Here is a 15,710-nt window from a genome sequence, read left to right as displayed (position 1 = left end):
TTTTAACCTACTGAGTGGTTTCTCAACATCTCTAAATCCTCTAATTACTGCACTGAGAATGACATCTTAGTAATGTACAATAACCTCAAAGATAAGAACAGTGTTTAGGAAGCAACCCATTAGACATACTTTGCCTTTTTCATAGCATCATTTTTATTCACTGTGTGATGTTTATGTGGGAGAAAGATGAGACTTTCTGCTCCTGTAAAAATTTCCAGCTGCAGAAACCCTATATGGGTTGCTATGACTCAGAACCGACTCCACAGCATACCTGATGTTTAAGGAGCTGATAGCATAGTGGATTAAGTGTCAGGCTGCTAACCCAAGGTCAGCAGTTCAAAGCTACCAGCCGCTCTTTGGGAGAAAGATGAGGCTGTCTGCTTCTGTAAAAACTGACAGTCTTGGAAACCTTAAGAAGCATTTCTGCTCTATCCTACAGGGTCGCTATTGGGTCAGAATTAACACAGTGGCTGTGGGTTTGGTTGTTTGGATCTACCTGAAGTTTGTATCTGACATCTTCCATATTTACATGTTGTAAATTCATAGGTGTCCATAAACCTGCTGCTATAATTTGGCAGCATTAATGGTTCAACAGAGACTATCTATGGACTGTCATGACAGGGTAGCTCATTTTTAGCACAACTTCTTACAGTTTTTAGGGGTTCAGGATGCGTGGAGTTCCTGCTGCATTTTCCCTACATGACTGTAGCTGTAAACATTTGTATGATGTTAGGGTAGAAGCAATCTTACTGTCTTGCTTAGAACATACATAAAGCTGTCATTAAGCTTTATTCATTGACTTTTTTTGGAGATTCGTCTGTCTCTACATAGAGACTTTGGTCTTCGGCTTCATCTTAGACCAAACCAAGATTGATATGTATTTATTGATATAGAAATTCTACCTCATCCCGTAAAGGATTCAAAGGACCTTATCTAACTTCTTTCTACAGTGGGCCCCTTCCTACTTCTAGCCCAGTCTTGTCTCTCAATCATTTCACTCTTGGATGGGGGTTTATTAACCCAGCATTTTATTTTCCTTCTTTTCAACTTCCTAACTTTCTGCCAGGTACGCCATTTATATGATACTGGAGAAACGAAAGACATTCATCTGGAAATGGAGAACCTGGTGAATTCCCGAACTACCCCAAAGTTGACTCGCAACGGTAAGTTCTGGTAATGGCCTATTAGAACACAGGTGTCTTGTTCTAAAAAGCCTGTACTCATTGACCAGTTAATGTGCACAGTACCAGGTGTGATTTTTAACCCCCAGGAGACATTTGTCAATGTTTGGAGACATTGTCATTGTCATACCTGGGAGAGGGTTATCTACTGATGTGTAGTTGATAGAGGCCAAGAATGCTGCTAAATCTCTTACAGTACATAAGATAGCACACCCCTCCTCCCAAACAAAAAAACATATACCCAAAATATCAGTGATGTCGAAGTGGAGAAGTATGCCGCCTAGTCAGTTCTAGTTCATAGTATTCCCTGTATAACAGAGTAGAATCTGCCCCAGAGAGTTTCCTAGGCTGTAATCTATAGGGAATAGGTTTCCAGGTCTTTTTCCTTCAGAGTTGCTGGTGGATTCAAACCACTGGCCTTTTGGTTAGCAGCCAAGCATTTAACCATTGCACCACTAGAGCTTCTGAGGTGTTAATGGGGATGCAAAAATAAATCAGATGCCCGTGCTGCCCCTTACCAGAGAACGGAATTAACTAAAGTTATCGGGGAAGATTTTATGGAGGAAGTAGTGGCGTCGTAGCTGTGTCCTAAGCCGTGGACAGGATATAGTGATGGAAGCAAAGGCCATTCTTTATATTGTAGACATTGAGGCATTGAAGAACCCCTGAAGATTTTTGTTTTTTAAAGAGTGCCATAAGTATATCTGGTCAGCTACACATTCGATGAATTCTTGAAGGGCAATGTTGAGGTAGAGAAACTAATCACATTGTAATTGTAATAGCTCAAACTAAAAAGTAAAAAAGGCCTAAATTGATGGTGGGAATGGAGCAGGGCGAATGCAGTGGACTGGAGTGAGAACTCAGATTTGGAGACCAGATGCATCTCGGTCCCAGTCCAAGTTCTGCAAAGTAGTGCCCTTGGACAGGCTACTTAATGTCTCTGAACAAGTAACAAGTTTCCTTGTCTGTGATGTGGGAGTTTACAGTGCCTGTTATATAATGGGTATTCAGGAACGGCCACCATTTTGTCACTGTCACTATTTTGTGAGGGACTATTAAGGAGCCACATATGATAGGCATTGGCAGTTGATTGCACTATGAGAAAAGAAGGAGATAGTTGTAGATGGTGCTGCCGTCTGGAAGATGAGAAAGTTTGAGAAAACAAGATGATTAGTTCTGTTTTGCACATTTTAATTTTGGACTATCTGGAGGGATACGATGGCTAACAGGCAATTTGAACACCTTTATCTTTCTCCACTAAGGTGTCATTTCTTAGAAAGCAAAGAGTAAATCTTTGTTCACTCCTGTTATTTCTAGAACTTTCCCAATACATATCGTTGTTGTAAAGTGCTATCTAGTTGATTCCTATGATTATCAACCATGTATAGAGTTTGTGCAGAGCAACTGGTGGGTTTAAACTGCCAACCTTGTGGTTAGCAGCCCAGTGCTTATCTTACAGCACCAAACCAGGCTTCTGATACGTATTGGTGGTGGTGGTAAAGTATGGTGGAGGTTACTCCAACTCATAGTGACCCTGTACAGGGGTTCAAATGCTGTAAATCTTTATGGGAGCTGGAAGCTTCATCTTTCTCCCAAGGAACAGCTGGTAGATTCAAACGGCTGACCTTGAGATTACCAGCCCAGCTCATTGGCTCCTCCAATACATATTAGGTGGATGCATATAAACAGATTTGGAAAGCATTTAAATAAGTTAATTTCTGTCTGGGTCCAAGAGATTTATGAAGATGGCACCAGCAGTAGCTCTGTGTATACTTTTAGAATACATTTTTGCTATTGTTGTTAAGTGCCATCAAGTCGATTATGACTCGTGGCAGCCCTGTAGAAGGTTTTCAAGGAGTGGTTTTAGTGAGCTTGAATCACTGACCCGAGAGCTCAAACTACTGACCTTGTGGTTCAAATTGACCTTGCAGTCCAGCGCATTAACCCACAGCACCACACCAGGACTCCATTTTTCCTGTGAGGGATTTAAATGAAACAGAAGACTTAGAATATGTGACTTTTACCTTATGTTCACAAATTGCCTAATACAAGTTTTAAATGACATCTTCAACAAGTTTGTAGAAAAATTCCATTGTTTTTTCATTCCGTTTTCCCACAAAGTTTTTGAAACCTTAGGTTAGGGAATTAGACTTTCTTGTATGCAAATAGCAACTTGCAGATATCTTCCGATGTGATTAAGAAAAGCTGATATTTATAAAGGCTATTCATGTTTTAGAAACTATGTCAATGAACTGGAAAACATCCAAGCGCTTGTGTTGATTCAGTTTTTCAAGAGCCGATCACTTATAATACAGGGTGATAGGGTGTGCAGCCTGGCCTGAGGGGTTGATTTGGTTGGTCTGCGGTCCTTGGCCTGGCCAAGTAACCTTACAGAGTGTAAGATCAGGGGGCTTTGTTTGCTGTTGGTTTGAAGATAGAGCACACTCTTCTAATCTGACTCTCTGAGTGTTATTCTGAGGGGAAAGAGCTTTCTCAGCCAGCTCCCCAGGAGCTCTCTAGGGAAATCCTAGAGCTATTGCAAATGGGCGTGACTGCTCAGTAGGTGGTGCTCTTCCCTCTAAGTCAGTGACCAAGAGTACCACAGGGGCTTCAGCTTCAACAACTCAGACCACCCTAGTAATGATGTGACTTTCTGTTAGGGGAAGTGGGATTTGATCTCAGAATATGGATAAATCAGTCATCTACCTAAAATTCTACTACACTGATATCAATTGAATTAATAGCTGGAATTTTGAAAAGTACAGCATTCATGAAGTGTTACGAGGGCGAAGATAGAAGTAAGTTAAGGGTGCCTAGTGTATGGGGTTGAAGGAGAAGGTGAATGGAGTACATGAGGTCTGGAGGATAAAGGGTACAATTCTGTTAGAAAAGACGGCCTGAAGAAAGGGTTATGTGGCGGAGTTCTTGTTTATACTGGATGTGTGTACTACAAAGAGGATCCTCTATCAGCATTACTAGGTGAACACACTTCCAATAATGGTTTTTGTTTTCTTTGTTTTAGAGTCCGTAGCTCGTTCTAGCAAACTGCTGGGTTGGTGCCAAAGGCAGACAGATGGCTACTCAGGGGTGAATGTGACAGATCTCACCATGTCTTGGAAAAGTGGCCTGGCCTTGTGTGCAATTATCCATAGATACCGCCCCGATCTGATGTAAGTCATGATGCGATTTTGTGTTCTATATCCCCCAAAGGTCTCAGAGTTTCCCTACTGTCAAGTAGCCAACTTTTGTACTGTTTTCTAAAATGAGGTGCATAGTAAGAGACATTTTCTGTAGGAGACAATGACTAATTTTAATTTAACTACTTAAAACTTCGATATCAAGCATTGTATAATTCAGCCCAGGAATTTTCAAAATGAAATTGACTGGATTTTTAAAAGCATGACACTCATAAGGTCAAAAACTGATTGTAACACCCACCTGGGCTTATTAACGTCACACAGAGGAAAACTGTTTATTGGCCCTGGGTTGAACTCTTATTCTTGGCCAGTTATCTTTCCAATGCTATTGGTCACAAGGGAAACCTGGCTAGAACACTTGGCTAGCTCCAAACAAATATGTCACCACCAACAAAACAAAAACCAGCGAATGCTTACCCAATTCATAATGGTTCATTGATACTATCTCTTTGTTGCGGACTGTACTTTTTACCCACGTAATTCTGTCAAGTTCTCAAAGCTCATGGCCCTAACAACCTAGAGTAGTGCCATCTCTTCTTCTGGTCATTCTTCACTCACCTGTCTGCAGACTCGGGACACTAGGAGGACCCAGGCCAACTGTCAGTGACCAGTGTGCTCAGTGGGCCTCCATCAGCATTCGTTACCATGGGAACCAAACAAAAAGATCAGAAACAGAAGCAGAACATGTTGGTTTCTTTTGGCTGCCTGTCCTTTTTATCACTAGGTCCACTTAAGGGCCCAATTTTTTGTTTCTTTGTTCTGTTTTAATGACTGCTTACATAACCTTTTAGGTAATCCTAAAAGCCACAGGCCTTATTTACATGACAGTTATACAATATTGAGTTAAGAGCTAGTAAAACTAGCCTTATATAGTGTGGTTTCAGGAATTTCTGATTTGCTTGGATAATAGTAAGTGATCTCTGATGCTGTAGCTCTTACCTTATCCAGAGGCTGGTCAGAGGTAAGTGAAATGAGGGCTTACTCACCCCACCAAAAGAAGGAGGGGAGGAGGCATGAGCAATTTTACAAACGATTGTGATAAATGGTCCATAAATGCTCTAGGAGATGAATGAGATGAATCAGTTCTGTTCCAAAGGGAAGGCAAGAAGTTAAAAAAAAAACAAAAAACAAAGCTGAAGGGGGCCTGACAGATGGGGTGGAGGGGCACATATGGGGCTGGAGTGAGTACATTATTGTTAGAAAAGACCACAGGCTGCCTGGTGAAAAGGTCTAGGAGAGTTCTCAAGTAGATTTGTATCAGAAAACAGCGCAGTGGATAGGTAATTTGGCACTGGATAGAGTACAATGACTTCATACGGGGTGAGGCCTCCATAGTTTAATAGGCTTAATGTACAGAGAAAGGAATATTAAAAATGAAGAACAATGCTCTGAGGTCAGTAGGTTAACACAGCTAGGTCTGCCTTACTTCAAGACGAATGCTCTCCACTCTTTACACTGATTGAAGAGCAAGAAGCTGAAAACCCAGAGGGAAATGTTAATCTAAATGCTTGGGAAAACTCAGGAAATTTAGCAGTGGAACAAACTTTTGAGGAAGGTTTTGGAATTTCCCTTCGAGGAGAAGGCTGAGTAAGAGTTACCAGAGCTGATTGAGTATAATAATAGTTTGTTTGTTCCAAGGGATAAAACTGATAATCCCAGGGCCTTAAAGCAGTCTAATCCAAATAGGATTTTTATATCATTATTTAACATTTGCTTATTTATATATATATACCACACAAAAAGTACAAAAGAGTACATATTAAAGATAGTTCCTACTTTTAAGCTTACATTTTAATAAATTCATGTAATCAGGTAAATGAGGGTAGTTTTTCAACTTTGCCTCTCTTCTTTTCGGGTAAATGTTTAATCATTCTCCTTAAGACGAACGTGTTTCCTTAGTAAAAACAAGAAGAAAGAGGAGATTAAACAGGTTTGCTTTCCAATTTCAGTGATGCACTGCACCCTGGCTTTTAACCAAGAGAGCAGGGATGATGCGGACTCCTTGATGATGTGTTTTCCGGTTTGGGAACAACCAACCCATCTTGATGCATTTTCCTTGTCCTGGTTCTCAGAGACTTTGATACCCTGGATGAGCAGAATGTGGAGAAGAATAACCAGCTGGCCTTTGATATTGCTGAGAAGGAGCTAGGCATTTCTCCCATCATGACTGGCAAAGACATGGCCTCTGTGGGGGAGCCTGACAAGCTGTCCATGGTGATGTACTTGACCCAGTTCTATGAGATGTTCAAGGACTCGCTTCCGTCCAGTGGTAAGAGCCTGGCTGCGGCACTGCTCAGAATGTCCTCCATCTCCTGCTGTGTTCTTGCCTAGCTTTTTCAGTCTTCCCTCTCAACGGGACCTTTCATCAGTGCCACCAAATATAAACTTCAGCTTGTTGTCGTTGGGTACCATCAGGTCGGTTCAAACTCATGACCCTCTGACAACAGAGCGAACCACTACCCAGCCCTGCACCACCCTCACAGTTGTTACACTGAGCCCATTGCTGCTGCCACTGTACCAGCCTCAGCTTACACTGTGGTTTTTCTGGTTGACTATCAGGAAAAGTCTGTGTAATTTTGCTCCCTTATTGTTTGCTTCTCTCTTGTGTCCTCAAGGACCCCTGGTGGTGTAGTAGTTATGTACTGAGCTGCTAACCAAAAGGTTGGTGGTTCAAATCCACCAGTCACTCCATGGGAGAAAGATGTGGCAGTCTGCTTCAGTAAAGACAGTGGCCTTAGAAACACCATGGGGCAGTTCTGCTATGTCCTGTGGGGTCACTATGAGTCAGAATCGATTAGATGGCAACAAGTTTGGGGTTTTTTGGAGTATATCTGCTACCCTTCTTTCTTTCCCAAACCCTTCTTACTCAGTTATTAAATATGCAAAAGGCATTCCTATCCTTTTCCCCCTTGACGCTACAAACTTCTCATGCCCTTTCTCTTAGAGACAGCCTTTTTGAATTTCCAACCACTTTGCAACCCACCTTCTAGCTTTTCTGCTCTGTCCAAATTATTCTTCACAACCTTTACAAATCACCAAACACTACATTCTTTTCTCATTTCTCACCCATACTGCACTTGATTTTTCTGCCTCGTTCATCACTGTGGAATGATGTTCTTTTTCTTGAAACTTTCTCTTGCCCTCAACTCCCATGATCCTGTGCCATGCTGGCCTCATTCTCCTCCTTTCTCCTCTAACTGTTCTTTCTCTGCCTTCTCTTTCTTCCTTTACCCATTAGTGTTTTCCAGAGATCTTCCTTGGCCCCAAGTCTACTGCCTCAGTCTGTCGTTGTATCATAAGAAATACCATATTTTTTTTTATTATTCCCATTGTTGTTTATTGTCCCTTGGAGTTAAGTGTAGCATAATGCTTAAGAGTGCAGAATGTGGCGCCTGACCTAAATTTACATCCCATACTTCCACATGCTGACCTACATATGTAACTAAATTTTTCTGTGCCTCAGCTTTTCCGTCTGTAAAGAGGAATAAATATGTAGTAAAACCAGTGAGAACCAGAACTCAATCGAGCCACCTTGTTTCCTCTGGGTCTTCCAAGGTTTCCACTTAGACAGGGTGCAGTCTTATCACTTTATTATCTTCCTTTCTAGTGGAAAATATTTTCATTTTTCTTCTCTGACATTGTCCACCTTGCAGAGGTTCCAACTGTCGCTGGTTTTTACTATATATCATTAAACTGTGATCTGCTAAGAATATGTTTGGCAGTTGGAAGTACTTAATAACTGTTAGCTATTCATTATTAGTTTCATTTATTTTAATGTTACTCAACATTGCTACTAATTAAACATTGTGGTGGTGGTCCTTTGCCGTGGAGTTGGTTCTGACTCTTAGTGACCTGTTCAGGGTTTCTGAAGCTATAAATCTTTACGGGAGCAGAAAGCCTCATCTGTCTCCTGCAGGACAGCTAGTAGTTTCAGACTGCTGGTCTTGAAGTTAGCAGCACGATTAGTAAGCACTATACTACCAGAGCTTTACTGCCTCTGCCACTTGTACTGTGGCCTTATTTAACTAGAGACTGGAGTTTCCTTTCTGATTTGACCAACTAGTGCTGTTACAACAGACATCTACAACTCTAACAATAGTATGTCCACTCAGGGAGAACCTTAGTGCCTGGTGTTTGCCTACATCAAAGCCATGAACCTGAGTTACACACCCTCTGCTTCTCTGTCCCTGGAATTCTTATCAGAAAAGGGTGATGCTTCAGTGCTCTGATGCAGCTAACTGTCACAGGCGGACTCCAACCTTTGACAAGCAAACGCGAATGTTTCCCAGCTGAAGTTGATTGTGGAAAAGATTTTTGTTTGTTTCTGTGGGTACAAAAGAGATGGCTTGACATCCAGAACTAAATGTGTTGCCTTCGTAGCTTTCCTGTGGATCTTCTCGTGCTTGTGTCACAGCTGGGGTGCCAGTGGTACATTCTGAGGCCACCTGTAAGGGAGAGTAGTACTGGTCAGGACTTTGTGTTCCCCTCCAGGACTATCCTGGAGCTTTGCTGGGTTTTGTCCACAGACACCTTGGACCTGAATGCTGAGGAGAAGGCAGTCCTGATAGCCAGCACCAAATCCCCCATATCCTTCCTAAGCAAACTCGGGCAGACCATCTCTCGGAAACGTTCTCCCAAGGTAAATGGAAGGGAGGAGGAGCCTTTACGTAGGCTACGGAGCCAATAGCAAGGCATGGGGCTGCAATCATGTATTTCGTACACTGATTCTCTCTTGGTACAGGATAAAAAGGAAAAGGACTTGGATGGTGCTGGAAAGAGGAGAAAGACCAGTCAATCGGAGGAGGTGAGAATGATCTGGAATTTGCTGGAATGATTGTACTGAATTGTCCTTTTTGGTTTAAGTCTTTAATTTCTCCAAATTGGTATCTTTAGATCTTTCCACATCCATTCTTAACTTTATGAGAATTTATGGAGGCAGAAGCTTTTTCTGAGAGCTGTTGCCTTTGCTTAATCAGGGGGAGGGCCCAAGGGAGCACACGTTATGTACACTAATGCTTTCTCTTTTTGGAATCCTGTATTTGGCAAAGAGCAGTGGCTTTCTGGGGCAGTCTGATGATTACTTTCTCACATGGCCCTGTGCACCAAATTCTTGCTGGCTCCATCTTGAGATTAGAACCCTGAACCCTGAAGAGAGCTGTAGGCTCAACCTATAGCACAAATACTAACCCCTGTTCCAGGGATGCACTGAGCTTCTTCACAGAGGGAAGGGCATTTGGAGGAGCCTCCTGTAACAGAGTGCGGTTCTTGGGTGGTTGGTGTTCAACAGGAGGAGGCTCCGCGCAGCTACCGAGGAGAGAGGCCTACGCTGGTGAGCACGCTGACGGACAGGAGAATGGACGTTGCTGTGGGGAATCAGAACAAAGTGAAGCACATGGCAACCCAGCTGCTGGCCAAGTTTGAAGAGAATGCGCCCCCACAGTCCACCGGTGTAAGGAGACAGGTAAGCCCCATAGCTCACCCTGCCCATCCACATATGAGCTGGTCATACAGCCAAGAGGACTCTTCTTAGTCAAAGGAAGAGGAGTATGTAACAGACCCGCGGATTCATGAACCCAGGATTGGCGTTTGCTGGTCTGTTGCCTATGTCCGAGAGGAGCATCTCATTAGCTCTTCTTACAAAGTGCACTACTTGTAGAACTGCTGTGTCCTTAGCCTTCAGGTCCAAGATATCTGTGACAAAAATCAGAGGCATTTAAACAAAGTGTACCAATATACATATGTATGTATGTCTATATATATTCACATATACGTACATATTTAAATTCTAAAAGTATGTATTTATTCAGAAAAATGCTGAGAAGTATAATAATGGTAATTAAGCTGCCTGTATATAGTTCCATTAATATTTTGCTATTTTTCCTCCTGGTCTTGTCAGTTCATTGTTGTTTTCATAGTAGAAGCTATGATTAATATGTACTCTTCTAGCCTGTTTTTTGTTGTCTTTTTTTTTTTTTTTCATTTTACTTTTGCTGTATTCTCATTGTGTTCCAAACTCTATAAACATCTTCCAAAATGTATGTGCACCTTTCTCTTAATTACTCCTCTAATGTGGAATGTTTTTAGTTGTTTCAACTCCTTCCTTGTACAGTGGCAAACATTCTTATGATAAAGCCCTGTTATTGGGGGTGGGGGGCGCTATTGTTTTTTCATATCTTTTTCCTAGGATAGTACTAGGCAAAGCATATGAACGTGTTAAAGATACTTCATGAATACCAAACTGTGCTCCTTTAGGTCAAGCAGGAGAGTGATCCACAGGAATATTTGTCCTGAAGTGTCTTGGTTAGGTCTTGTCCGCCACTCATTTATCTAATAGTTGCTGAGACTTCTAAGAGGTGGTGCTTGGGTTTTGAGATTCACTCTGAAATTTTCTTACAAAATTCCCTGACAACATGAAGGGAGCATCTGACCTTGGGAGCCCATCTTCTTCATTCCTTTTCTCTGTCTTTATTATCTTCATCAACCATTGTTCCTATGAATCCGGGAAGGTGAGAAGAATTTTTCCTAGAGTCTGGCCATACTAACTACTTTTCACATATAGTCTGTGGTAATTAATCTCTGTACTTCAATCTCTTCATGCTGTGACTTGCTGATGATACTTGTTGGTAAATGTTTGAGGCTGCTCAGAGACTCCAGCAGCCTCAGGTGCCACCCCATCTCAGGAAGACTGGTGGGGAGGGATCCCTTCTTTAGCATTGGAATGCTTTCTGTGAGAGGACCCCTAACTGCTTTCCTCAATTTGGATAGAAAGATTAGTTTTCCAAATCAGCTCAGAGAACACTGAACTTGGAAAAAGAATAATGAGATGACAACTTCCATTTTCCTATTTTATTTTGTTGGGGAGAGGGGCGTTGGGGAGGTGGTTACCCTATCCCCCAGGGAATATTTTCTTTCCTTTGTAAGTGAGAATTTAAGAATTCTACCCCTCTTCTCAGTTCACAGATGTATGTCTGTCTTCTTTGAGCACCATTTTTTGTCTTTTGCCTTACTGTGTTTTATTTTGTTTTGTCTCCATGTCCTGCCCCCACCCCTACTTGACCCATGTGTCACAGCCGACACAAGAGCGTGGGGTCAGCCAGCCGTCCAGCCGCCTGCCCGAGCAGGGTCACTCTGCTCCCATTCCCCAGTGGAAACAGGTAAAGAAAGTGCCCAGGGGCCAGGAGGGGTGCTCACGCCTCCCCAGGCCTTCCTACCCCTGACTCTGTCTGAGCCCCACAGCCTTAGGCCTACACCTTAGAGTCCTGACTCCCACAGACAGGAGCTCTCTCTACTCATTGGAGCAGGGGCTCTGGCAATGCCAATTCTAGTGCAAAATGTGCTTAACTCCTTGGGTTCTGAGAGCCCAGTCAGAAGGGTGCCCAGCTAGTATAGTGTCAGTGAAACTAACAGAAACTATGTGGCAAGTTGTTAGCTAACTTATAGCCTTTGGAGTTTTGCCATTGTGACGTTTATCCAAAGTTGACTGTTTTGCAGATCATGTCTCCTTGAGAGATCACTGGAGGGAAAATTTCTCAGGCTGAGAATGGATGGGAGCAGTAGAGCCTCATATGAAATAGTAAAATGTTATCTAAAAAAATAGTCTGGAACCCTGATTTTTGTTTTTTCAAACCCTGGACAGGGATGTGCATAGGCATTTTCTTGGTGTTTTGTCTACATTTGAAATACTCTTTTTGGAAGTTGTCTCTAAATTCTGAGCCATATCTCTTAGGAAAATGCTTCTCCTAAGCGGTAAACAGTAGGCCAGGGACATAGAGGAATGATGACACCTGGTTTATGGGAGAAAGCCTGGCAGAAGGGTATTTTATTGAGGCCTCTACTGTTACTGAATTTTTAACCATGTTTCTGAGGAAGTCCCTGCTCAATGGAGCCTGGACGGCTGTCTCATGGTACCAGATTCTGAGCGATCAGATGAACTGACTCTCGATTCCATCAGTATTTTTCACGGTCAGTTTCAGCAACCGTCTTAGGCTATAGCGTGGCAGCTATTGCTTGGGAGTGGTGAATTGGGTTTTATTTAAATGACTTTCAGGGCAAAATGTTCATTTCTAACCTTCCTTTTAATAATGTGCTAACAGTAAAAGCAGGGCCCTCCAAATTGAGATGGAATCGTGGCAGCAGGAGCCAGTGATCTCTCTCTACATTTGTGTATGTAATCTTCTTTCAAAAATTCATTGGAAACTTACTTCTATTATATTTTTCTATCTTTTGCTTAAAAGTCTAGGTGGAAGGTATGATTTGAAAGAAGTCTTTGATTGAAGATCTGTTGAAGGGGAAAGTGAACTCTAGTCACTTGGAATTTAGATTTCAAAAGTGAGATTAATAAAGGCCCACTAACTATTGGTGGTTGGTGGTTATGTGCTGTGGAGTTGGTTCTAACTCATATCGACCCTGTATAGGGTTTCTGAGGCTATAAATCTTTATGGGAGCAGAAAGCCTCATCTTTCTTCTACGGAGCAGCTAGTAGATTTGAACTGCTGACCTTGCCATTAGCAGCCCGAGTATCACACTAAGCTATCAGAGCTCCTAGATTTCAAAAGCAAGATTCATTATCATTAAAGCCCATGAAGATAGGAGGAGCAAAGAGGAAAGGAGGTCTGGAACGATACATGTGAGTGAGAGACAAATGATTTTCAGTGCCTTTGGAGCATTTTGGATGGATTTGGCTATGCAGGGCCACTCTGAGTCATGGTAAGAATGGATGCATCGGATCCATTGTTGCCTGATTGAGCTGTACTGAAGGATTTTGTGGAGCAACTTGTGCTTCTGTATGAAGCATCTGGGCCTCTAGCCTTGTGCCAGGTGCCACATGGAGAATGTTGTTGTTAGTCCCCAGCTCTACACTTGGCCATTTGGGCAATGTATTGTCACAGTCATTGAAGCAGAATGCTAGTGGGCTATACAGGCAACAGAATAGAGCTACTAAAGTCTAGCATAGAAAGTGAGAAGCCAAGAGCAATGAAAAAGCCTGTTAGATTCTTAAGTGCTTCAGATTATACTTCGTTGGGGAATTCCTTGGCTACAGAGGAGTAGTTCTGTGAAAGAAACAGAACTGACTTTTCTTATGTGCATGTGGAATGTGTTGTGTTATTCACATATTTTTTTTCTCAACACTAAGTTAGGGATGGTATTGTGAATCTTGGCCTTCCAGATCTATCTCCTGGCAGAGAGAACCTGGGAGTGCAATGTCAGATGCTACAGAAACCCGGGGACAGAGGATCCCTAACAGTGTACAAGGTGCCCTTGCTTGTGACTCAGCCTGACTGCAGGCCCTCCTCACTCCATGAGGAGTGTGGAGGGCTGACTGGCAACAGCTCGTCACTCTGATTCACTGGGGCGGGAGGAGAGGAAGTGAGTAGCACCTTTACCTACCAGTGGCTTCACTCCCTACCTTCCAGATATTCTTCCCCTCCCACTCCTTTTTGCCCTTTGATCTCAGAAATGCATTCTACAGGCAAACTGTGCCCATCACCCAGCCCTGGTTTGGCAGGAGATTGTCATATGGCTGGGAACAAACACTGGGCCTCTTTCCTGGGGCTTTACTTAACCGCTTACTCTCTCCCAGCATTACCTGTGGCAACCCCACCTAGTGATGCAGAGCAGAGGGAAACAGAATTCTTCTAGAGGGTATCCTGGAGGCCTAGGAATGTGTAATGATTTCTTGAGTACTGAGGGCTTCCCTATATCGCAGGCAGACTCAATGAATACAGTCTAGATGAACAGAGGGACAGAGACAGGAACCATGGGTATCCTACCTGTGGTATCTAGCGGGTGACTTAGGTTTGTTTTTTGTATCCCATTTCCTGTACTGGTATTCCCTTGCCAGTTTTCCAGAGCCTTTTGGATGTGAGAGGGCTGAGACAAGGAAGTGGTGGCAGGATGTTGTCATAGGTAGACTCGGACAGGATGTGCTGCTTTGTAACCGATGGCTATACATGAAGCCGGGGAGAGGGTGTCTCCACCTTCCAGTCCTGATGGTTGACGTTTTTGCCCTTTCTCTCTACTTCTAACTAAGCCAAATTCTCCTATCCCCTAACCCTGATAAAACTAGCAAAGAAGACTACGCCCTTGGTCCCTTACATTTACAAAGTGCTACAATGTAAGCTCCAACCCCAACCCCAGGACCAGCTCTGTAGATTTCAGATGTGACCTGTGCCTATCACAACATGCCTGACCAGCGTGGAGGAAGCGGCCCTCTCTGGTCATACTGTGATTTGCTGTGGAGCGTGGACGGGGCCTCATGGGATTCTTTTGACAAATGCCCCTCAGCCTTTCCAGAACCAGCACTCACATACCCGTGGTTTCACCAGTGTTCTCTCTGTTTGTGTCTGTTGGTGTCAAAGCGACGGGAAAAGGAACGGTCACGGACCTGCCCAAAAAAAGTGATCACCCTCTCTCCTCCCCCTACTCCACCTCTCTGCCGTGTGCGCGGCAGCCAGCAGGTGATCTTCTCTGCATGTCTTCCCTGTCTGTCTGCCTTTTGCCTGTGTAGGTGGCTAGAGTAGAGACCACGTGTCAGTCTTCCCTCTTTTCAATGATGGGTATTTTAATAAAAATAAAGCCATTTGTAGCGGAAGCAACCTTTATTGCTGCAAGTGAGTAATTCCTGGCTGAACCTCAGGATCACACATAATACGTTCAAACCCCACGTAGTATAATCTAGTTCCACATCATGAGACTGTACAATCCCATATAGGATTATGCAATAACAAAATTTAAACTCTATTTGTCACAGATTAGAGATGCAGAATCCTTGGAAAGTAATGCATTTCTCTGTAGCCCCATTTTAAAGAGATGAAGTTAGATTGAGCACTTGGAAGCATCTTCTAATGCTGATTTTAGGAGTCCTGCCTCTTGGGTGTCTAGTTTCTTCCAATAAGCACATGACCCTTCCTGCACTCCCTACTTACACTCTATGCAGATCATTCAAGAAATGCTTTATAAAATAGTAAGCCATGGACCTTGGTAATGAGGACAAGAATGTACTGTGCCAAACACTTAAGTATATATATGGAATGGACTGTTGACATTTAAATTGTCTTAGAGTCCAAACTTTCTGGAGTCATGGAGAGTACATAAATATATGAAACTATTGCCCTGAGATAAATCTTTAAACCTTTAACCAAAAATATCTCTTGAAGTCATCTTAGAACTGAACAGTTTCATTTACCAGTAAAAAAAAAAAATGTACCCTTGAGCATTATCTTAAGAACTATATATATGATAAAATTGACAACAGCAACCCAAAAAGTTAGATTTAGGAGACTTAGGGAGTCAGTGAATTTATGTCAGTGAGGGAAGGTGAAAATGGTCTCAC

General features: G+C 42.8%; 1 protein-coding gene across 2 annotated transcripts in view; it reads left to right on the top strand.

Moving 5' to 3' along the window:
* Window positions 1-15,710, top strand: part of MICAL3 (microtubule associated monooxygenase, calponin and LIM domain containing 3) — a 137,841-nt gene that overhangs the window by 23,606 nt on the left and 98,525 nt on the right. Inside the window, exons 10-16 of one of the 2 annotated variants that reach the window (XM_006862725.1) lie at window positions 1,067-1,163; window positions 4,204-4,351; window positions 6,451-6,647; window positions 8,905-9,017; window positions 9,120-9,182; window positions 9,666-9,839; window positions 14,737-14,835. In XM_006862725.1, the coding sequence (XP_006862787.1) occupies window positions 1,067-1,163; window positions 4,204-4,351; window positions 6,451-6,647; window positions 8,905-9,017; window positions 9,120-9,182; window positions 9,666-9,839; window positions 14,737-14,835 (891 nt within the window). The remainder of the gene's footprint in view (window positions 1-1,066; window positions 1,164-4,203; window positions 4,352-6,450; window positions 6,648-8,904; window positions 9,018-9,119; window positions 9,183-9,665; window positions 9,840-14,736; window positions 14,836-15,710) is intronic. The other variant, XM_006862724.1, reaches the window with a different exon arrangement.

The sequence above is a fragment of the Chrysochloris asiatica genome, unplaced genomic scaffold (genome assembly GCF_000296735.1).
Source record: "Chrysochloris asiatica unplaced genomic scaffold, ChrAsi1.0 scaffold00050, whole genome shotgun sequence".
NCBI lineage: Eukaryota > Metazoa > Chordata > Mammalia > Afrosoricida > Chrysochloridae > Chrysochloris > Chrysochloris asiatica.
Note: the sequence above shows the minus strand (reverse complement) of the source record. Positions and strands in the feature narration are given on the sequence as shown.